The sequence below is a fragment of the Centroberyx gerrardi genome, chromosome 11 (assembly GCF_048128805.1).
Source record: "Centroberyx gerrardi isolate f3 chromosome 11, fCenGer3.hap1.cur.20231027, whole genome shotgun sequence".
NCBI classification, from domain to species: Eukaryota; Metazoa; Chordata; class Actinopteri; order Beryciformes; family Berycidae; genus Centroberyx; species Centroberyx gerrardi.
In genome coordinates this window covers 22,983,564-23,008,212 of record NC_136007.1, presented here as the reverse complement: position 1 = coordinate 23,008,212, position 24,649 = coordinate 22,983,564, and the positions used below count along the sequence as shown (strand labels likewise).

The window sequence follows — 24,649 nt, the reverse complement described above, 5'->3', positions numbered from 1 at the left end:
AATATGAAACACAGCTGGAAAATAAAAGTGAAACGACGGGTTTGGGTAATTACAATTGCACACAGATGGAGGAAGACAAGGATTTCAAAATGGAAAATGAAAAAAATTGTGAATTAAAATGAAATCATAAATTTACCCACAGTATTTCCACCCCTAAAACAGGTTCTAAATCACTTGTACAACTAATAAAAATGATGGAATGCCAGCAAGCTATAAGGCTGTGAAAGCTAAATCCTGTTTACGCAGAAATATTTCCAATAGCCTCACTGTGAAAAAGTTTCAGATATCCGAAAAAAAAAAAAAAACTTACGGAAAATAATTAGAGCAAGGCTATTAACCTTATAGGCTCACTTCAAGAACATTTTACCTAATACTGAGCTGAAAAAATGTGACCAGTCCTACAATGGATGACAAGGTGATGACAGCTTTATTTGTATGCAACTGAAGAGTGATTGTGTGTGTCTACTAAAGCTTGTGTGCCTATCAAAATTGAACAGGGTAATTTCTGAGCTGAGCATTTTGCTCGTGAATAGTGATTTAAAAACAGGATTTATACTTCCACAATGAAGTAGTTAAATTTCAACTCACCGTCTGCATACACATAAGAAAGCAGTAAAGAAAAAAAAAGAACATACAAAAGACAAAAACAGACAAAAACAAAAACAACACAAAAGTCAAAGCAATTATGGCTGCTGGACAAAAAGGATCAAAATATGCTACTTTGACTAATTAGAGGACAAATGTTTGGGGAAAAACAGATACATGTTGGCCAATAAAAACTACTTTACAACGGAAAACTAAAGTAGCTGGATGTATGTGGACATAAACAGATGAGAATTGTTTCAAAATATTCTTAAGCACTAAATGGATAATGTTGCTATATTGTACAAACATGTCAAAATTGAATGATGGAGGCCCCTTAAAGGGGTTAGTTAAGATACAACATTGAAACAATATACTATAATTCTTCTTAGAGACTCAGTGTAGCAAGAGAGATGTGGCTGACACTGGTAGCATTGCCATACCTTTAAGTGCGATGACCTTGCTGGCGGGGTTCATGATGGCGCTGTCGGCGGAGATGGGCCTGCGGATGGGGGTGTTGGGGTCAGCCATGTCGATGATCACCACCTGGGCCTGCTCACCCACCTTCTCCCGGATACAGATGAACTTATCCGACTCCATGGTCAGGGTGCTGAAGCCTATGTTGGCCGGATTAATGCCCAGGTTTTGGAGCTAGGAGAGCAGAAAAGGGGGGGGCATGTTAAGTTTAACAGAAATAGGCTGCAAAAGCTCACAGTTAGACACCATTTGAAATCTATCTGAAAACAAATCTATGACAAGGGGGAGGTCAAACTCCTTGTGCCACAATGTCATCTCCATGCTGCTACTCCAGAACTAGTAGTTCTAGTTACCTCCGCCAAGGAGGTTATGTTTTCGGTGCCATTTGTTTGTTTGTTTGTTTGTCTGTTAGCAGGATTACAGAAAAACTACTGGCCCGATTTTCATGAAACTTCGTGGAAGGGTGTAGCATGGGCCAAGGAAGAACCCATTACATTTTGGAGCGGATCCGGATCCGACTCACGAACAAGCAATAATAGCACAAACCTTGGTGGAGGTCTGCGCTCTCCCAGTGCCCTTCTAGTTCATTTTAATTTCACTGCAAATTAGTGCAATATTTCCCAAGAGATGCCAAGGGAAACATGTGGCAAAAGAAAGGGGAGAAAAAGTCACAAACACTTGTCAGACAACTGAAAGACTTTGAGGTGTTGCGGTGACTATCTCTCATATCAGTCAGATGGTTCTTGAAAGCCACAATTACCTTGTCAACCTGATAGACAGTAATAAGAGTTTTGAACAACCAGAGGACTGAGCACGCCTGGTCCTGGCTGAACAACAACAGCGTCCAATGTGAGAGCTTTGACCGCCGGCTCAGCTGCTCCCCACAACCACAGCCAAGCCGGTGAGGTCACCGAGCCTGACACAGAGCAGCAGCCCTGTGGACACATGGAGCTGTGGACCGGCCATGATGGCTGGAGAGCTGGGCTGGGTGGAGAGCTAATTCAAGGCCAAGTTCTCAAAGCACTGGCCAAAGAGGAAACTACAACAGTCTTACAATAACATCGCAGTCTCATTGCAGTCCTTCTCAAAGCTCTGACTTCAGTATTTTCATGACTGCCAGCAGCTTATCAGGTGCAGTTTGTCAATACTACGTATAGCACTATGCCTACATTAAAAGGCAAGTTTGCCAATTTAAAACATGGGCCTTAAAAAACATCTATGATGAAGACATTGAGGTGAAGCTAAATAATGTGCAAGGGTTATTCCAATGTCACAGATCTTTTAGGCTGGAGCACCCAAAATATAAGTGTACAAGAGTTTATCAGTTGTGCCTAAGTTTCCCTGATCTTTGCAAATTTGTAATGGTGCAATAAGTTATGGGTACTTGTGGGATGGAATTTTGTTAAAATATATCATAAACTGTACGACATATTTTGTATTACCTAAAAAACCTAATAAAAAAAAGACTGAACAAAAAAAAAAAGTTTCCCTGACCTGCTGGTGACCTGGTAGGAGAAACAACATGATACACAGACACCCTGTCTTGCACCTAGTATGAGGGACATACAGAGGCTTAACCTGCACGAAAACAAAAGCCTGAGGCTGTGGGTGAGCAGCTTAGCAGCACATATCGCCAGTACAGCTCACTGCCAAGGCTGGCAACAGGGCATCCTGCCCGCCTCATACAAACCCTGACACAGCACTACCTGCTGAGGACGGCAGCATGGTGTGGCTGCACTGGCCAAGACAGTACTGGGCAGAAGTGTTGTCATGATACCAAAATTATGACTTTGGTACTAGTACAAGCCAAAGTATCATGGTTTAAATTATAAAATGAAACCGCTGCAAAAAAACTGAAACAATAAAAAAAATGTGCAACGCGCATTTAAACCTAGTGGTTTGAAATAAAATCATCACACAAATTAAATTTAAGACTTTTCCAGCCGTTGATGACACATTTGTGAGGTAAAAGTGAAGGAAATGAAACTACAAAGAGTATCCCACAGGACATATTTTTGCTGTTGCAACTTCCCCCTACTTTTGCAAGCTAGCAGCAATACACCACAGTCGTACAGATGACACGTACATTTATCTGAAGCCATCTGGAACATGATTTTCTGGTAAAATGTGAGGCAAACTTGAGGCAAATTGCTGTGTAAATAAACAAGGATTCTCATGCGTGTTAGTTTTATGTGGCCTGATGATAATAATTATGACACACTGCAAACAATGCAAAATAAAGTGAGGGTTTTCTAAAAACTCTAAAGTAGTTCTTGTCAAATCAGGTAATGCAGTACTTTTTAGTATCGTTACTCTGTGCAACACAAATTGTGCAGAGTAATGTTAACATTTGGACATGTCAAGTAGGCCGACTTGAGGACAAAACCAGCTCACCTGCAAGGAGAGACTTTCACACCTCATTTTAAAATCACAGGCTGACAAATTTATCTTTGAGTCTCCATTTTTATCTTTTACAACCCTCCAGAATAAAAATAAAAAATAAAAAATTGATTTGGCAGTGTTCTGCGTGTTGTTTGTTGTTGTTAATCTGCCACAGCAACACTCCTCCTCGAGTTACAATTGGGGACTATGGGAGAAGCATCGTCTGCTCGATCCAATAATCCAAAAACCAAATGCTTTCATATCTCATAGGACTGAGCTCATGGAAGCAGCAGCAGCACACACTGTCAGCTGCTATGAAGAGAAACAGGAAATGTCCAACAGTGGTTGGAAAGGAGAGAAGTACACTAGGCTATGCAGTGTTACTCTACGCAGAACATATCTATAGTACACAGTGCTTCCCCACTGCCATGGATAACTGATCATGATCAAATGACAGAGAAACAATAAAGACCAATTACCTTGAAACAATGAAGAAATGTTAAAATCTAGGCTACATTCTAATGTTCTGTGGAAAATATTAATGATCGCTGCCAAAAGTAGTTTTGTGAACACAAGCTGGCTCCCTGCCAAAGTGACTACTAGGCTTGCCAGCGACAGCCACAATTTACCCGCATGTTTTGTGCCTAGTGTTCATTTCAAGCCTTGCTAATGATAGAAGGGCTACAGTAGATGGCTGCTTTTCTGACAATATGAGTGGCTCCATTATCAACAATTTGCCATGGCTGACTCCTAATCAGCAAACACAAACCACAGTTCCAGGAAGTGCTCAACGAAACGGGAGCACCTTTTATCAATGATGGGACACACCCTCCCCCTCAGCCGAGCCCCACCCACATTCTTTCACTCATGTGTAACCTGGTTCCCTCTCAATGACATTGCTACAAATTACCTCATAGGACAAGTGTTACTACCAGTTTTGAGGAAAGAACTGAATACTGGCCTGTTGCAATATTTCACCTCAGTGTTCGTGTTTTTTTATTATTGAGGGTGACATCATACAGCAACGTCACTGCAGCTTCCATGCCTCTTATCACTGCTGCTGTCCAGTAAAAGGAGCCTTGTTTATCTAGGCAGCATTCATTAGTATTTATTCAAACACCAGACAAAGGGAGAAGCAGCCCCCAGAGAGAATATGATTCATCCCTGAGTAAAGCTGGTCTCAGTGACAACTGGCAATGGTTTGTTACATCAGCACACGAAAAGACACAGTCATACTAGAAATGCTGCCATCTTCCTAGAGATGACCTTGGATTTATTCAAATTAAAAGTGCACCAACATTCTGCCTTTGTACCAATATTAAAAGACCCTATTTTAGTGGCTAATATCTAAGATTGTATGAAAAGAGCTGTGCCAACTTCAGAATTTCTTCAAATCATCTTTCTAGTCTCTCTGTAACTCAGTGGCAAAGACTGAGGTGTCCTACGCCGGTGGTAGTAATCCTGCTAGACAGCAGGAGAGAGGAGGGTTATCCTCTCAGTCATTACACAATAGTTTTCTAGACAGATTTACATGCTCTCTCTCTCACTCTCTCTCTCCCCCATCTGCCGTCTATTCTGGGGTTCGGCAGGAAGCCCTTTCATTCACAATGAAAAACCCTCGTAAAACAGGAAAGAACAACAGGCTCACAGCTCGTCCTAATCACAATGAATATGTTACCTCTGTCCCCTGGAATAAATAAATAAATACTCAGACAGATGTTGCAAAGCTGGATGGCGGCCACACCACAGTTTGGTCTGTCAGACTGGTTTGCTATGACAACACTATGGTAAAACACTGCTGTGGGCTAACGCCGCTGTGACGTCAATGAGTAGGAATTTGGGTGAAAGCAGGTCAAACCAGCAGCGCTACAACCAACCTGGAAATTCACTCATTAGTCTTGCTTGTCCTGGCACTGCTGCTTTTAGCCTCATTGTTAGCACAAGCTCTGATGGACACATGCTAGCTCTAGGTCTTTGATTCCAGAGGCAGCTAAATAGCTGTATTAAATATGAAAGGCCAGCAAACACAATCAACAGGGAAGAGAGGTGAAGATCACAAGAGAGCCTTGACAGAGATGTGAGGGAGAGCATCAAGGTTACTGTAGCACGACCTACGAATTTATCTGGCGAGTGCGTCTTCATATGAGTTCAATGCCACAACAGCATCATGAAAGGGAGAGAGAGGAACAAAAATGATAAGAAGACGGCAGTTCAGAGAGGGAACGCCAAAGAAAAAGTAAGAGAAAAGGAGAGATGAAGAAATATGGTACAAAGAATGTAAACCGAGAAAGAATACAGTAGTAGAGAGGAGGAATAAGAGAATCAATGTACATGAGCACAGGGAGAGAGCGAGCATGGCTATTATCTACATAGGCTAAGCTGCTGAGAGCAGGCCAGCTCAGCCGGTGCAATGGGAGCAACAAACTGCCAACAAGAGGCATGGTGACTCACCATTAGGGCTCTCACATCATCCATTACTATCATCACTCCTATGACAAACCATTAACTCCACCCCTCTCCCTCCCTCCTTTCTAATCACTTTCAGAAGGCAAACGCTTCACTGCGTCTTCAATGACATGACATTATAGTAGGGCATGTCCCAAATTATTGTCTCCGCAAGGCAAATTTCTTGTAGCAGCAGCAGTGAGGGAAATTGCCATGCACATCAGTAAAAGGTTGTGTGTACCAAATTAAAACCTGCTGGGCTAATGTCAACCAACACACAAGACAGCTGGCTAGCTGCCCTGCAACGTTATCGAGACAGTGTCAGGAAATGACTGCCATATTCTGCTAGCTCGCCGGATATTATATTGAGGAATTACTGAGGTTACATCACCTCTGTGAAAGATAGCATAATGATCTACTACTGATATGCACAGGTAAGTTGACATTTCCCACACCTCCTCTGAGAAGGAGAGTCCTAGGCAACACAAGCAAAAACAGATTATCACAATTTATGAAATTCTGAAATTCCAATGGAGATAAAAAAATATTTAGTGGATACAATGTCCTATATTTCTTGGCTATCAGGAAAACTATAGTGACCAACGCAGGCACAGACTCACTACCCAGCTTAATCTGTCATTACTGGGCTGAGTGGAGTGAACCTTCACTCCAATTGCACCAAAGGAGCTACGATCATAAGACAGGAAGCTCTCCCTTTTATCAGCGCTGTTCACCATGTGAGCTAGTGCACTGTGGAAAACGGCCAAGAGTCATCAGCTCAAGTCCAAGCAAATCTCATCGCCTCATCAGGGGAATGAGAACTAATGGGAAAGTGAGGTAATGATCATCCCCCACATGGAGTTCACTCACTCACACATAATTTAACTTTGGAGTGGAAACGATATTTTCTCCCTCTGATGTGCTGAACCGTGGCAGACAGTAATCTAGCCCAGAAGACACCACGCTCTCTCACAAGGAAGCAATGTTAAACTGAAAGTAAAACATCCTATTCAAAACCTTGGGCTGACAGTAAGCAGCCACATCAATATGACACTGCAGCCTGGTCTATCTGTGCTTGTTGCTGCTAAACCTTTAAGAGATCAGGAATCAGCCCCCAGATTTCAACTATTCCTGCTGACCCCGAGGGAGCCCCATCTGTTGATTTGACCCATGTGCTCTTCCTTCGATGGAAAATGGCACCTTGCTCAGCAGAAAAAAGCCCTGTGTGTCCTGCACATGTAAAGTTCAAGGCAGGGCAGGGAAGGATGTGCTATGTAATGTGCTGAGGCTTGCAGCGCTTCGCTGCAGCGCTCCACAACAGGAAACCAGGAGCCCATTGTCTACAAGGGCTGAAACAACAGGCCGACTTGGTGCTGCCTCCTCCACTACCATGTGACACTGGGAGGGTGACATGTGACCAGTCCAGGGGTGAGGAGGAAGAGGGCTGCCCTGACGGTTAGATAAAGGGAAAGAGAAGGGCGAACAGAAGGAAGGAATGCATGCGTTTGTGGACTCCCTCCATCCTCACTCCAGTTCTGCTGAGGTGGTTTTGGGACTGGAGTTTCCTTTTTCTCCCTAAATGCATGCTTTATCGTACATTTGGGTGGCGTGGTGGAATGTCAAGTGTTCAGCAAATCTATATCCTCAGCAGCCTGTCACGAGATATCAGCAGGTCATTTACCAACAGAGTTCAAAGTGCGCTGTGCAAACCTTTTAAGGTGATGTTTAGAGAGCATGACACAATAAAAACTCCCTCCCAAGGTTTTAGCAGCATTTAACAAGGCAAATGGTAAGGAGGGAATGGTATATGCAATTATAACTGTTTAAATTTACTATCATATATGACTGAAAACAATAAATCTGGACCATGTGCATACAGTTGAAAGCCTCCTGGTGTAAGGCCCTGTTCAGACCAGAAGCGGAATAGACGCGTATCAGCTGCGTAGCCCGCTTCCTTACAATACAATGAAAACACGCTGTCGATGGTCATATTTGCATCTTATCACCACAGAATGATCAGTGACCAACCTACCAATGTCTTCACTGTTGTTGTTATTAATTAATGCATGTGCACTGATGCAAATTCTAAATGCAACGGTCAATGTAGGAAGGTGATCATATCTGGTTTTGAATTATCACTTGCCTTTTGAAAATTGGGTCTGTTATTTAATTGTCACAAAAAAATGAAAAGGATTTATTATTTACAACACAGAGGGGGAGAGTGAGAGACGTATAGGTGTGATAGGTCTGTTCAAAGATTGCCTAATTACAACACTCGCTGAGAAAAATCCTACATAAATAAACGGGGTTGCCTTGATGCGTGAGATTCTGTGGAGAAAGTCAAGAAGATGGATATAAAGTTAATCCCTGAAGTGGAAAAGCACAGTGAGCCGTCAGCATTGTTTCTGCAAAGACAACATTAAGGCTTGGGAAGTTGTTACACAATGTATGTACAGCCTATTTTCACAGGGTATTTCTCCTCTGTGTAGTGTGTACTCAGGGAGGTCTGCTGGAGAGGAGCTGCACTGACATACACTTCTGGTCTGAACAGCCCAGCTGCGACTGGCGCGCAGAAATCCCACTACATGTCCATTACACTTCTGGTCTGAACAGGGGATACATTACTGTTCTCATGCTCATCTCTTGGTGCAAAGTGTCCTAACATTGTCCCAACACTGCCAGGATTCCTACAATTCAAATGCCATCTTTTCAGAGCATTCAGGGAGCTCAACGAACATAACTCTTCCTCAGACCACAACTTCTTCAATTAAAAGCTACCCAGGCGGTTGTATAAACATGTGACTGGCAATAACTTGACACTCTTTCCCCTCATATCTGCCATCTGAACCCATTCGTAAATTCCTCTAATGTTTATGGCTCTGTTCCAATCAAAGCCGAGTGTTCTCTCTTTCTCTCTTTTGAAATGAACCACAACCAACAAATCTAATAAAAAAGTTAGATGGTGTGTGTGTGTGTGTGTTTCCCTGTGAATTTGGCCAGGAGGGCTAGAGGATGACTTGCTTTGTCAACATAACAGATCACTGTGCATAGTTACACAAACCAGTCACATATTGTAGAGAAAAGTTGATTAACAAATGTGTTTCACCATCTACAGAATTGTATATCAAATATTGTGTTGAATAAACCAACTATGATAAGCTAAAGCCATTAGTTTTTCCTTCTACAAATCTTCAACAGGACCTATCTGGCACCAGTAAGGACCCTGTCAAACCCTGTTCTGTTACTAAATACTATTTGCAAGGGAAGCCTTTGTCAACACAGAATAGCTATAATGTCGTCATTCCATAAACAGGATCCAAGACCCATTCTTTTCAAGATACTGAGATCCCACTACCAGGAAAACTATAGAAAGTGGTGTGTATGACAAACTATGAGTGTGTGTATGTTGTGTGAGAAAGATATGAGGCATGAAGAAATAGCCATTTTTATTGTACATCTGCGAGAAGAAAGTTCTTTAAAACTGGAGTCAATACTCAGCTGTATAAATGGATGATATATAAAAATGCAAGCTATGCAAGTGGACCGGATGAGTGAGAACACACAATTGCAGAGGGAGGGAGAGGGAGGGAGAGAGGGAGAGAGAGAGAGAGCAGACCAAGGGAAATGCTTGCTTTAATGCAGCCGTGGCCAATGTACAGCTGGCTCTGACTGGCCACAAGTCCAGAACAAATCAGAATCCTGTGTAAAATGTCAAAAAGGCATTTTGAGAATTGCTTGGGTCAACTTTATTTTGATATTACCCTGTGGTAACAATCACACACAAAGATGGCCAGCTTCATGGGGGAGATGTAAGCTATGGTGCTGCTTGCTATCTAGTTTTCAAGTCAACTTTATCAAAAGGAAGGGGAATGAAAGGGGTATGCCCAGAAAACAATGCAAATGACAGGTTTTTTTGAGAAAAATCTGTGCTTAGTTGGCAAATGGAGACCCAAGCTATAGCCTACCCCTGAAACCATTTACTAGCTGGTACTATTGCTGAAGCCTAACAGAGTCAAATCTCTTTAATAACAGGGCTACTGTTTTGATATCACATCTAATGATACAGTAAAGTTTTAAGCCTCTCAAAAAAGTAACTGGACATATTTGTATTTGTTCAAGCACATACAAGATTAAAATATAGGGTTACGCTGAAGTGTTGGCATGGTGAAAAAGAACTGCTTTAATGTATAGGCATAATGGCCTTTACTGTATATACAGAAGAAATAAAAATAGTGCCCCTATTGACATCATATTTGAGAAGTTGCAATACTGGGGCTGATCAAAATCACTGGGTTCAATCAGGATTAACTCATATGTGCTAAAGCAAGCTGGGTTGGCTGAACAAATATGCTATATCTGAACCATGTACAGGAGTCATGGACCTGAAGGTTTTGCTGGGCCTGCATGCTGCAGCTCCACAGCTGAGTGAGAAATCATGACACCACAAAGCAGACACCAGGAACCGACGTCAGGATGGACTCTCCAGGATCATGTGACCCTACTGTACCAGTGAGCAGAGGGAATTCTCTTCCTGCTGCCTGTTTCCTGGGTGATCCAGTGAGGAGGCACGCCAGCACCATATAGCACCTGACAGCCAGCAGGATTTATGGACAAACTCCACAGGATGGGTGGACATAAACCAGACAAGCTGACTGATACCTGCACCACAAGCCTCTGCCGTATAAATAAATGACCTACACGAAACCCTTGCCTCTTCATTTTCACATCACATTCATCCGCTCTAAACTGCTCCATCTGAAGGGCAATGTGGGGACAATATTCTGCATGATCTGCTCAAGTGGTTGCATGCTGTGAAACATGCATGAAACCGCATATGCAGGTCATGCATTAGTGATAGTAGCTGGAAATCCCTTGGGTGTTCATTAGTCTCACAATGACCTTGACAAGCCAATGACACAGAAATCAGGGAATACGCACAGTTTCACCCTGGAACTTCTTATCACTGAGAACTACAGTGTGCTACAGTAAGCACAAGAATCTGAATTAAATGCAACATAAGCTACTTTGTGATTATGAAAAAATGCACACACAGGAAAGGCTACCTCATGTCTATGTGAAATGCTATACATCTTACTCAAGAGCTACTATTGATGATACAATTTCACTATCAAGAGCAATAGAGCACACAAAGTAGTGGCTTGATTGCACAACAAGCCTCTCCCTGGGCTGCAGCTAAAATATTGCAGTGCAGTTCAGTTTCAATGCACAGAATTACCAACACAATAATTCACCACTTCTACCTTGCTCTATCTTTTCACTCCCACTCCTGCAATTAAGGGGACTTGACAAGGGACTCAAAAGCCATGATCCATAATCTTTGCATTGTAATTCCACACATAAAAGGCCTTTGCACAGCTTTGTCAAAATAAGCCTCCATACAATCTCTTGTGATATATATTAACTTATCAAATGCTGTCACATAATCTAAGATGGTAATAATGTAGAGTGCAGTGCTACTCTGAGACTCAAGTGAACCTGTGAGAGCGGAGGAAATGCTACAGGTCTCATTTGTATTGGCCTCACCACTAGACCCATCTGCAAATCTGACAAAATCTGAGAACAGCCTTCCACCAGCTTTGCACATGCAAAGTACTTTTTTAATCCTGGCCATTCTCAAAAGATCTGTACTTTGAGTGTTAGGGCAGCAGTGTTAAGGTAGAGGGATGGCATAGTAAGTAGGGAGATCAGAGCCCCCATTTCGTCAAGCATCCACGCTGCTGAAGTGTTGTTGATCAAGAGACGCTGAATCCCTTACAACTACAAGGGCGCTGTTCTGTAGCTGACCCTGACCTCTGACCTCCCTGTGAAGGGAGTCATGTGAAAGGACAATTTCCCTATATGGGTCAACAAAGTATCACATTATCATAATCCCTCCGTCATTATTATTATTATTATTAAATTCTGAGCACAGAACACAGACAGCCCCTTTCAGAAATGAGGGAAAAGTAGATAAACTTCAAACTGCCTAAATCATTGGAAGGATGTCTAGAATCAGGCCCAAAGCCTTCAGTCTTACCAAGCTGTGAGTGACAAAGCGTTTTGTGTTCAGACCAGGCTATTCACCGAAACAAATGCTTCATTATATTTAGAAAACAAATAAACCAAGTTGAATAAACAAATGATTTTCTTGAAGCCAAGAGGTAGGCAGATCGCATGTCTCATTTTGAAGCTCGACTGAAACACCAAAGACACTATGATTTATTCATTCGTTGAGAGATCTTGCAAGCCAGCACTCCTGATCCAATCCATAGGCTTTGAGGGGCATGAATGTTTTCCACTTCCTCAACCTGACCGACTGGCAATTTAATGAGGTTACAATAAAGGTGTGGCCATTGAAAACAAGAAACAAGCATTAGTCCAATATTTATAGTGAGGCTACATAATCAAGGCAAACCAAAAGTTGTCAATTGGAGTGTTACAGAAATATATTAGCGTTTTTACTGCCACGTCAAATCGAGGTTTTGCCTGAGACAGGAGAAACTGAAAATACGTTACTGCCAAGCATCAACCTAGTTTCCGCGGCTGCAAATGTTTCAGTCGCAATAGATTTCACACATTTCCTGAGCTAACCTTGGCTGAGTTATTTAACGTGGCTAGTCAGCTTGCTATCTGACAAGCCAACAAACCACCAGACCAGTGCTATAGCTTGCTTGCGAGATAGCCTTGTCGAGATAGCCGGTCGGTCACTTTAAAGTAACAGTGACACATATTTTAAGGTCATTTCGAAACCATAGGAATGAACCAACATAAGTTGAAATATATTCAATTTTGTATGTTGCTGTGCCATAAAGATATCAAGGCAGGTGGGAGATTTCTAAACTCGTTATTGTGGGGTAGCATTTTATTCTATGATGTACTAACACATTGGATATTTATAATTCAGCAGTTACAACTATCATCGCTATCGCAGCACGGAGGGTGAACATTAGTAGTATTGCAATCGATACTCCGGACAGACGAGTATTGTATTTCTGAGAAAGCTTGTTTTAAACACACAAGACGTTACACGTTACCATCATTGACTACGACGTTATAACAATATTTATTTGCACCGTGTTCATTCACTGCAGACTTTCATCATTTATACCCAGAACAAGGGTGGCTAGCTAACGTGTTAGCACGAAAGCTAGATGCTAACTCAGATAAACGTCATCCACAGTGGCTAGGTAGTTAGCTTAGCTCGCAATAGCTAACTTAGCCTAACTAGCGAACGCTAGCTTTTCCTTACACTAGAAAAGTCTGTAGAGTAGCTGGCAACGCCGTAGTTACAATTAAGTGATTGAGACGGAAACACACAGTTTACCAAGCAGTTTAACCATTCATTCATCAACATACCTGCAGGTGCTCCTGAAAGCGGATAGGCAGGATCTGAGCCATGGCGGTTCCTCTTACTCTCCTCCTGTTTCTTCTAACGCTAACAAACTACGGCTTCTTCTCTCGGATCCTAGCCGGACAGCCAGGGAACGGCTACTCTAAAGTCCAAATGAATTAATTCTTACTATTGCTTAAAACGTGTTGTCGGTGTGATGGTGATTTTATTCGTCCTTTAACTGTTTACTTGCGAGCTTCCCCTGGCTAATGGCTGGCTGCCGCTACACCGACTCCCTGGACCTGCAATGGCGGTGGAGGTTGGTCAGCAGAGAAAACATCCCGGAAATGGAAGTGCACTTACTGAGGCGGATGAATATCGACTCACACTTTTTAAAAAGTACACCCTCTCGTATACATTTACCATTTCATTCGGATATTTCCAGTTTTACATATTATCTTTAAAATTTCGACCAGGGACAATGTACTTCTGAACAAAAAGATAAAATGAGGGATGTGAAAAATGGGACTATTTCTTTCTCCTCGCCCTTTGATTTTTGCCACATCATTCGTCTTTGTGAATTAACGTCAGTTCTACGTATTGTACACTTGTTCCGCTCAGCCAATCAGAGCACTCTGCGCACAGGCCAGAAATTCAACTTTTTCAAGCCTTGAAGAAATAGCCTGTTCTCTATACAACAACTCTTATGCATTGAAATTAAGTCTTCTATGCTCCCAGTGGCTAATAATATGCTAATAATAAAGTGATACTTTGTTGACTCTACTAGGGAAGATCTCTTTTCACTTGCTCCTGTTTCTTTTGTTACAAATTACTTGATACATAAGTAATATATTGTGTATTCAGAATAGGGCAGTTTATGGAAGCAAACCTTTACCTTTTCTCATAAACGGTTGTGGCACTAATTGATAATTGATAATATCAATGTCAAACCTTTTGAATGTTAATAAACGTGTGTGCGTGTGTGAAAGGAGAAGGGGGGTTAAGAATGCCTGGGCAAGGCTGGCTTTGAAAGCCTGGACTGGGGAAGTGAGCAATTATCGCTTTCCCATGTGCTCAGTGGAATAATGCGTTTTAGTGGGCAACTTCCATATGTGTGTGTGAGTGGGTGTCTGTCTGTCTGTCTGTCTGTGTCTGTGTGTAAGAGGGTCTTTGGGTATGTGTTCAGGTCTGAGCAAATAAAAGAAAAAAACAATAATTCCACTACATGTAGCATTTGTTATCACTGTCCTGACAGGTGGCTAACAGGGCTAATTCTTCATGGGCTCGGGTGGAATCTGCACCACCCCTCTTTTTGTCCTAGACTGTATATTCAACCGCTCACAGCTTGCAAGCAAATCAAAATATGCTTACACAAATACTTCCTGAGAACTGAATCATCCCTCTTGCGCCAGGGTGTTTGAGTCAGAGTGCATTTTTTATTGGTCAACAGGGCTCCAGCCTGTCCATTAGCAATGGTTTAAACATCAGTTATGTTATAAGCCTATCCTTTCTTCAAATGATAGAAATGGGAGACAACAAATTAGATGCTGTAAAGAGACCTGTTATTTCAAATGATTCCTGACAATACCATAAATATGCCTGGTCTCAAATAACAACATTTCTGTCATGATAATCTGAGAAATCTTCATATTTTAGCAAATAAGCACCTGTCTGTAATAAATGATTGGTCCAAAAAATAGTATGTAGGTAATGTAGGTAGTTAGATGATGAAACAGCATCAGAACATGCCTCACACAGCCATAATTTTACTGAATCATGCATTTGTATCGTGTAGTTCATGTGGCCTTATGTGCTTTTACGCAGATAAATGCAATATTATCTCAATTTAAAGTGCGATAAAATAAAGCAAATAAATACCCCGGCTACTATTAGGTGATTATGGTTTTTAATAATGATGCCTTTCCAAAAGGTTTGTCAGCAGAATTTGTCTGTTCTTGTCAGTATCGTGCAATGTTATGACTCTGTTGGGTGGAGTGTGCGTCCCAGTGATCATTTCCCCTTTTTACGTCCACAATTTCTGTTGGCACAGGATGTAACATTATTGCTCAATTTAAAACTGCAGGTTGGGAAAGCTGTCCCTGCAACTTGACAGTGGAGCTGACCTCTTAGCAGGGATACCAATATCTGCTGAGCCAGCACCTGCCCATGGCTTCTGAAGAATGGAGTGGTCGTATTAGTAGATCATACACCATGTTGAGTGGGGAAAACTTTAGGGTTCCCAAACTTTTTCCTGTGAAAGGTTGGCCAAGCAGAGGCGCTTTAGACTTCAGACTCCTATTTCAAAAAGGTTTTGTCCCAAGAAATCCCATCCGAGAAGATTATTGTCGTTTGTCTGTACAGTAGGTGGGGAGATAACTGTGGGAAAAGTGAAACCTCTGACCAAAATAGTCCTTTTTATACATTCTTTCATTGTGCTAACCTCCACTGAAAAAAGTAAGAATAGAATTGGGATGAGCTCATTTTAAAGGAATTGGTTTGGAGATGACAGCCAAATCAACGCACCAGGTTAGTGCCTCCTTGAAAGGAAAATTCACTTGATCTAAAACAGAATGCAACCTATTTTTATCCACTGGATTGTTCAGTTCCTGGTTTTTGAACATGAACAAGTCTATCCCAAATTTTATTGAGGTGTAAAAGCTCAAAAACATTCTGGTAGTCCACAGCATCAGCCTCTCACCCATTGTCAGTGGAGCAGCTCCAAAGTGCGTCCGTTCATAACATCATAGGACTCATTCACACAAACTGCATATAGCTGTTGTCAGGCGAAAGCCCCATATGTCTCCAAAATGTCAACTTTTGAGGAACTAAGAGAACAGCCTTGTTTGTAGCTTGACAGCAATGCATTTTAAAGTTCATCGAATGGGTTGGCAAAAGGTTTCCTAAACCCAAGGGTTGTAGAATGTGATCAACCCATAGAGGACCATGTAATCCTTCAATTGAAGATAAAACAGGAAGATCAGAAAAATTGGTGTTATGAGGTTTCCATCCAGCAACAACGATCATGCATTTACACACAGAGAGCTTGTCCCTTTGTGGTTTCACATTGTATTTATCATACTTTCAAGAACATGCATGCAATGTTTTTAAATTTGGCTGAAAATGCATGGAAATTATGTTGAAATTCCCCATTCCTGAAAGATAATGCAATCTGCAGTTGTTTTTATTTTTCCTAGTTTCTGTGCTGTCATAGTAATGCATTGTAATTGTCCCAATGGTGTCAGCTTGGGAACTACTGGACACATCTGGATTGTGGTCCATCCAGCAGGATCCTCTTGCCTCTTGCTATACTCAAAAAAACAGACTGAAGCATTTCATAATCAGATGTTAAGGGGAAGTGTTGGGTGTAAGGGCAAATGCATGAAAATGGTCTATGAAGCATTCTTTCTTTATAAGCATGTAAAAGGCCATAATCATCTTAATGTGATCTTTATGATCTAGATTGATAAATATTTAGTTAAAATAATGTACCTTCCCTTAACTGTAAGGATTTGTTACCTGTTAAATCTTACCACAATTCATATAGAACTGGGGGATGCTACACATCTAAAATCTTCATTAGTATAACAGGAACATCTGTTCTTAGCACATAAAAACAACCCCATAAAACAATAATACATTTTGACTGCTAAACACAAGTGATGCAATAGCATTTTGGAGCAAACAATTATGAATGAATAATTGAGTAATTGTTTTTTTGCAATTCCAGAGCGTAGATTAAGAGGTTTCATAAGAGGCCAGTTACTGCTGAGGCTGGAGGAGGAAAACAGAGAACATTAACAGCAATTCCTCAATTCTTTCTCCCCGAGACTGAAGTTTATTCGCCCACCCTGGCACCCAATCTAATAAAAAAATATTATGGGTATCAACCAGGACAAAACCAACCATGTATTTTGTTTCCTGACCTACAGTTTCAGGAGCGAAGGGTGTAGTGGACGGCTCCCTGAATAGACCATTCACGCTGCCGTTGCCATGGATTCAGAGACCCAGGAAACACGAGACACAGTCGCTCACAGAGAAGCCATGTGTGTCATGATAAAAGAGTGGCCTTCGGACTCTGCTGCGAGGATGTCACAGGCTGAGATTAGCCTCAGGCTCCATGCAAACCAAGGGCAACGCTAGTCGCTCTGCAGCCTTTGCCCTTGTCATTTCCTATAGCCGTTCCAATACGATGCCTCCTCCTCCATTTACTGTAGCTCAGACGCTGCAGCACCAGGACGAGTCAAGTGAGGTCCAGCACGGATCAGGACAGCACCGAAACCGTGGCTGGTCTGCAGTATGTGTAGCAATTGAGATGAGATGAGGCTTACAAAAAGGTAACTGTCCCCTTTACGGATTTGTGACCGTTAGGAGTCTGTGCTTTGGCAAGGTTTTAGGCACAGATGGGAGCTCTGTGTCTTCCTGCGGCTGGGAGGATCTTGTCAATGATAAAAAACGGAGTGAGAGGGGCTGACACTGGGATCCGGAACTAGGATTGAGAAGTCCCATAGAAGCCCTATTGGCTTTTTGCCTGCTCTCTCTCTCTCTCTCTCCCTCTCTCTCCCTCTCTCTCTCTCTCTGTTTGTCTCTCTCTCTGTGTGTATGAGTCTCTCTCTCTTTCTCTCCCCACTCCGCTATAAGAGAGCACAGGTGGGGGAATGTCAACCTATTTTTGCAAAGCAAAGATCGTCACACACACATGCACACACACACACACACACACACACACACACACACACACACTCTTTTTCTTTTGTCTGTCTATGTTATTGGTCCTCCGTGGCTTTGACTTGCTATAAAGAGTAAATAAATAACCTCTTTAGTGGTATTGAGGTTGCTGCCCTTTATGTGATGTTCAGATTGTCCTAAAAAATAGTCTATGTGCCAAGTGAAAATGGAATACATGGTTCTCTAATGCTAAATGAAAAGGAGTCATAGAGCCAACATAATTATTGGACAAATTACCTCAATTCACCATTTTCATGCCCTTTTCACATTCCCCTTCAAAGACATGCTGTATATTGTAGCCTAACCCTTGAACAGTTCAGGTGAAGTTACTAATTGACTGTGTGTGGACATGTTAATGTAACTGGTACTCTTTGCTCCCTGCAAGCAGGAAGAGGAATAGTTAAGAGAGACACTGGTCACTGGACACGCACACCACTCTAATGGGCAACCAATAAAGTCAAATCATTATGGTCTAAAGACCTGGCTTGTGAATTTATGAAGTTTAGGCCTAACTTTCATTCTGTGTAACTGGTTAAAGTATCTTTGTACATTTGCATATCACTTAAATGTATGAACCAGCTACCTTCATTGTGCTGAAAAAATATCCCTCTGGACCTTTTTAATATAATGGTGATGTTTTTCTAATATGATGCTAGATTTAATTTTTTCAATGTTGGCTAATATTGCTTAGAAGAAAAGCCCAACCTTTTTCCATGAAATATCAAATTGCAGCCTTCATGTACAGTACGAAATATCAACTTGAGTGCAAAGGAATGGTCAATAAAAGTGGTAAATAGGACTGGTGGACTGGTGGTCATGTTGCCTAAATGCCTAGAAGTGACTTTTAGAGCATTGAAACATTGAAGCCATGTAAACAAATGATGGTTAAAGTGATGCCTACAACAACTTATGGCAAATAAATTAATTAAAACACCAATGACATGCCTGATATTTTCTCTTCTCACAAAGAAGCTTTGTACCCGTTGATTTCTAAAATAAAAACCCACCCACAAAAAACTACTGTTGTCACAGTGTTCATTTTATTGCACGACCTCCCAGATCAGAAAAGAGAGCTTACTAGGAGCACTTGAATGCAGCACAGACAATTTTGGCGCGTGTAGCTGTCCAAGGTTCTGGAAAAAAACTTCTGGCTACTAAGTTAGTTAGCAAATCAAATGTCCAGTTGTATCTAACGCTTGTTAACGACAAACAAGCAAATAACGGATATATAACGGTCAAAGAAAACAAATTACTTTAGTGCGGCTAGTTACGGCGAAGACAGAGATACTACTGACAGAAATTAGCTAACGCTAGGCTAGCTAATGTTCGTTACGTTAATTGACGTTAGCTTGCTTGTTAGCTAACTTGGCTTGTTAGATACGTTACGCAAGACAACTGAGTCAGTAATGTAAGTTATCTTAGCTCACCAAAACTCTTTCGAGCTGACTTCGCTATTACCTTTTGAAGAAATTAGTAGTTAAGTAATACGAATCAGGATTATATCAGTTTATAAAGACGTGTGCTTCTTTAACTTATGTGATGCATTTCTTCATGTATTTAGCAACTACTAGATTGGGTGAACTAGCTTTTCTCTGCAACTAACATGAGGAGAAATGAAAACCAGCCACCTAGGCCAACAGCAGGTTTGTTAAAAAGTTGTTTTTTTTTTGCCATCTACTCAACTCATTTCTTCATCTTCATGTTAACTCACATTATAACCTTTTCCATTTCCATAATGCAATTAACTATGGTATCAGTCTTTTGTCTCCTAATAATTATACTCGACTTATGGCGGTTGGGGTATTTCATGTTCTATAATAAAACATTCTTGCCATACTTCATTGCCTGACCTGATGTACTGACTGATCTGATATGTTCAGGATCTTAGTGGGGAGCAGGACTGAAAGATTGGCACACATTGTCATGTGTTTCTCTGCTGTCTCCATCAGGCTGCCTCTCTGTGCCTCTCTTTAACCAGAAGAAAAGAAACAGAATGCCTCTGACATCTACTCCCTCAGAGAATGAATTCTTTTCCCGCAATGAATACATGCCAACCACCAGCTCAGCTTCATCTAACCATGCAGCAGGTGAAATATTCAGTCAAGCTAGCCTATATCTATTTCAGTCACTAGGTGGCAGTGCACACAAAGCAAAAAATAAGTAATAAAGTAATTGTGCCAGTAATTGTTTGAGATCACTTTACCATATAAAGTGACCTCCAACAGAGCTTCTGTACTACTTGAAATTTTAACAGCTTAGACCATGCTAAAATCAAGGACAATATTGTACGTCAGTAACAAACACAAAGAAGACAGTGAGAGTAGATCTGGCAGATATGTAATGTGTGGTTTGTGGAAAATACTATATAATTTGAAGCTTGTTTTCAATATTTGGTTCTAATTTTCGTTTTTAGTGGTGTCAGCTTCAAACTTTGCTTGGGTCTTTGCTTATCAGTGTTCATGATGCACTTGAAAAGGTCTGCATTGATATGCCATTCAAAAGTGAATTGATGTATTTTTCATGTTTTCACCAATCTCCTCTCAAACTCAAAAGACATGTCCACTGAACAAGTTTACCAATCTGGATGTTATTAGAGCTTGTTTCATGACAATATACAGTATATATCTAATATGGTGGCATATAACCTGTATTTATAAATGTACTTGTTGTTGTTTTTGTTCCCTGTGAGATAGTACATACTAGAGACATTGAACTTTGCACAGTGATAGTTTTGCTGTTACGAGGTCCATGACCCTATTTGGCCTGATGGGCCTGATTTTGCCTATTTTTAAGGGTCAAATAAAAACTTTAAAAGGTCTTAATTTTCAAACTATCAGGAAATTTGACCTACATTCACCTAACTGATCAAATATCCAGATCAGTTTGCTCTACAAATAAGCTTCTGGGACTGTAAAGTCCACCTTGATGAATTCTTTGTTGTGTGACTTCTCTTTGTCAAAAACACATTTTAACGTTTTCCTGTGAATTTTCAGGAAGCAGCTGTTGATCTAGTTTGACACGAACTGCATTACAGTTTGTCCAGTCATCTTTGCACAAAGGTTTATCAGGGTCCAGACACCATGTTTCTCAAGCCGTTTTCAAATCAACTTGTAGGAAAAACCACAAATGCAAAACATTGATATTGCTGTATCTAGCAGACCAAGTGTTGAAATGAGATACACATGCTCCACATCACAGTACTATTTTAAATTTGGTTATGAGTGGTGCATGTGGGCCTCCCCTATCATGTATTTGCTTATAATTCAAAGACAATATAAACTATACGCCATGAAACCTGGTGGAACATGTCTATTTTGCGCATACATACCAAATTTCAATCTAAACAGATTTGGCCAGAGACACTTTCTGTGTATAGCCAATGTGTAAAGCAAATACAAAGATGGATGTGGATGTGAATAACAGGCCATCAAGTCGGTGCTATGCAGTGTCATGTGAAGATGGTTTGAAATAACACCTTGAGAGGCTCTGTATTTCTCTACAGACAGTAGAACCATTACCCGCTATTCTTAAGTACCTTCCCTTCTGAGAATGTACCTTTCCTCAGGTACATATGGATGTTACCAGGCCTCAGGTCCCCCTGCCAGTGCCAGCGCACCTCAGAGCCACCAGTGGAACAGGCAGGGAAACCCACAGTCTAATCAGCCCCAACAGTATGGCAGCAACAGACCTGCCCCTGGACCCGCCCCTACAATGAGAGCCTATACACCTCTACCACATCCATACAAAGCTGGAAACACAAGGTATGTTGGATTGACTGACTAACAGTATGGCAGTTACTGTTTTGACCCATTTGTCACGATTCATGTCAACATATGAAAAATAAGGTTTTTCAAGGTATGTGACAGTGTCCAAAATGAACTTTTTGGCTCAACTGCCAAGGGCTGGTAAACTAAAAAAAAACGACCTGCCAAGATAATTTTTTACTGGGCAAAATGATAATAGTAATAACAGACACACACACACACACACTCTGTTGAATGTTTTGCACATTTTGATGTTAATCCTAAAATAACATTAGGCAAGCAGCCAAGAAACAGGAGGAAAAGTTTACAGAAGTATGGACGCCACCGCTTTCTATAGAACCAGTGTGACAGGAAGCCAATCAGGAGCCTGTTTGATACAGAGCTGTTGTTGTGCCTTGATTTGATTTTCTCACGGTGAGAGTGTCCAGTGGCTAGCAGGGACAGAGTTTAAGAATAGGCAAAGACTATATATAACCGAGACATTCAAATGTTATTGTCTCAAAAAGTTACCGCCCTTATTGATTTATGAGTTAAATGTTTACTGACATCTGGTGCTTGGACCCTGATATGTGAAAATAGGAGATTTATGTTCATTTTCAGTTCTCAGATGGGACAACCCAACAACCCAGTGAGACAACAGGACTCCAGGACCAATGTGAACTCCAGACAGAGCACTTATCAAGCCCCCTACAACAGTGGGAGTACACAAAGCAAGCCTGCACCCCATAGTGGTTTCTCTCAAATGGGTCAGCAGTCAACTTACAGACAGGCCAATCCTCCGAAGCACCAGTATTCCCAACAGGCTAGGCCTCCGCCCCCGCCTCTCCCACCACCCAGCAGGCCTTCTGCTCCTGCAGCCCAGCCACAAAACACCTCCTGGAAATTTACATGCACTAACAACTCTGGGCCACAGAGAAACAGCAGCACCTTTCACACTCAGATTGTGCCCCAAACTCAAGCTCAGGTGAGAAAATTGACTACTATTTTAATTCAACCGATGGTCGAGAATGTATAGAACTTTACGGAAATTGTACAATTATTTACAAATGTAATAGTAGAATTATTTATGATATGGTTAGTGATCAGTGCAGCATTTTTTTCTTTGTTTATTGAGCTTAACAGACACCACCGGCATTTCAGGTCAAGCCGGTCATTGAAAACTCACTGAGGATCCTGACTGCAGTTATTGATGGCATGAGACACTGGAGCCAGTTCAAAGACAAAGCCCCGTTCTTATTTGAGATATTTGGTCAGTTGTTTATGAGTTTCCGTGTCTAATATGTACTCTTTCGTATCGTTACACGCTATTATTCTGACGGACTGTGCTCTTCCCTCAGCTACTCTGGACTCTGCGGTCACGTTGGGTTCTCACGGAGCCAAGAACTTCCTCATGAGAGATGGGAAGGAGGTTGTGCAGTGTGTCTTCTATGAAAATGTGAGTAAGGAAAAAACACTTCCCCTTAAGAAGGAAATTCGAATGAAGCAGGCTGTATGTGTCTTGAGTTTATCAGAGGACAGCATGAAATTGCTCTCTCTAACTTTCTCTAAACTTCCTCAACTTCCTCAGTGGTCCAGTGTGTTGTTGCAATCACAACACGGTAAAAGAGATGAGTTTCTCCATGTGGGTTAGACGATGTATCGGGCCTACATGGCCTTTAATTAAGAAATAGGATAGCGGTCAGTCGGTGTTGTGCAATTTGTTTGACTACGCATTTATTGTATAATTACTATTGTAAATACTGCACTGGTTGTCTATGGGAAGCCCTTAACCTGAATTGAATGCTACATTTTGATCGGATTCCACACAAATGCATAAATATGTTATCATTATTGGGGGTTTCAATTAAAATGTTTAGTGTCCCATGATCTAAATGCTGTTTCAGAGGCTTTTCAACCCCTGTAAGTATGGGGGAAACACTGAATACTTGGAATTTTTGTTATGAAAGTTTTTTGTTGTTGTGAAGTTGTGAAAATTAAAAATATTGAATACTGGCACAAAATATCAGCTATCAGTAGTTTCAATCAAAAAAAATATTAGTATTTGAATCTGCCTGCAAAAACCCATATTGGTCAAACCCTATTTTCCATGTCTTCTTGCTATCCTGTATGTGACCAAGTTCTGCCTCTCGTCCAACAGGAGCAGGAACTGCCCCGTCTGATCCGTGGGCAGGTTCACCGCTGCGTGGGCAACTATGACCGCAGCAGAGATATCCTTTCATGTGTGTCAGTCAGGCCCGGCCTGCCCTCGGAGCAGAGGAACGCCCAGGAGGCTGTCAAAGCCTGCGATGTAGAGATGAGGGCTCTGGTCAAATCACTCAGCGAAGACTGAACATGAATGGCTGTCTTGAGCAGTAAGGAGATGAATAGGGAAGTGTTACACTACAGTATTGGATCATAATTGTTATGGGTATAAGTCCCAATAGTTTTAAAGAGCATGTTCAAGTTATGAATACAATTTCTGACCTGTAAGGGGCGCCATTGTCATGAGTTTGCTGTATACAACAAAGTACGCTTGTGCTTTACAGTTCAAATTCAATTTTTTTGAGTTGCATGTTCTGGCTCAGAAGTTCATGTATTTATTTGTGAAAATTAAAAAAATGCTAACAGAAGAAGACCTTGTTAATGTACTCAACTAAAAAAAAGGTGTCTCTTTTCGTCAGTTATGAAATATTTTATTACAAAGAAAATTCACAGAACAGCAAACATTGTTAAGAGGTTAATTCAGGTAAAGCAAACACGTTGATGAGGTAATATCTCAAAATATATCTTTGAAAAACGGGGCAGTTTAGGATGACATGTGAGATCACGTACAGTTAGTTTATTTACAGTCAAACATCACAATGGAAAAACCAATACTTCTACTCTACGAAAACAGAGCTTCACCAGTGCTGAGACTTGACACACAATGGTTCAACAAATAGGGGAATAAGTCCAGTGCAGTAAT

At 41.3% G+C, this 24,649-nt stretch overlaps 2 protein-coding genes across 2 annotated transcripts in view; one reads left to right on the top strand and one right to left on the bottom strand.

Moving 5' to 3' along the window:
- The window catches only part of cltca (clathrin, heavy chain a (Hc)), a 39,833-nt gene extending 26,301 nt beyond the window's left edge, over positions 1 to 13,532 (bottom strand). Inside the window, exons 1-2 of the mRNA XM_071898389.2 lie at positions 13,243 to 13,532; positions 1,026 to 1,233 (exon numbers count right to left, since the gene is read on the bottom strand). Of these exons, the coding sequence (XP_071754490.1) occupies positions 1,026 to 1,233; positions 13,243 to 13,284 (250 nt within the window). The 5' untranslated portion in view covers positions 13,285 to 13,532. The remainder of the gene's footprint in view (positions 1 to 1,025; positions 1,234 to 13,242) is intronic.
- A 6,012-nt stretch (positions 13,533 to 19,544) lies between these two features.
- On the top strand, positions 19,545 to 24,034 carry spata22 (spermatogenesis associated 22). The gene is made up of 7 exons (XM_071898391.2): positions 19,545 to 19,584; positions 19,891 to 20,028; positions 21,507 to 21,702; positions 22,306 to 22,669; positions 22,828 to 22,954; positions 23,043 to 23,140; positions 23,843 to 24,034. Exons 1-7 carry the CDS (start codon positions 19,545 to 19,547, stop codon positions 24,032 to 24,034), a joined length of 1,155 nt encoding a protein of 384 aa, XP_071754492.2.
- Positions 24,035 to 24,649: the final 615 nt, after the last annotated feature.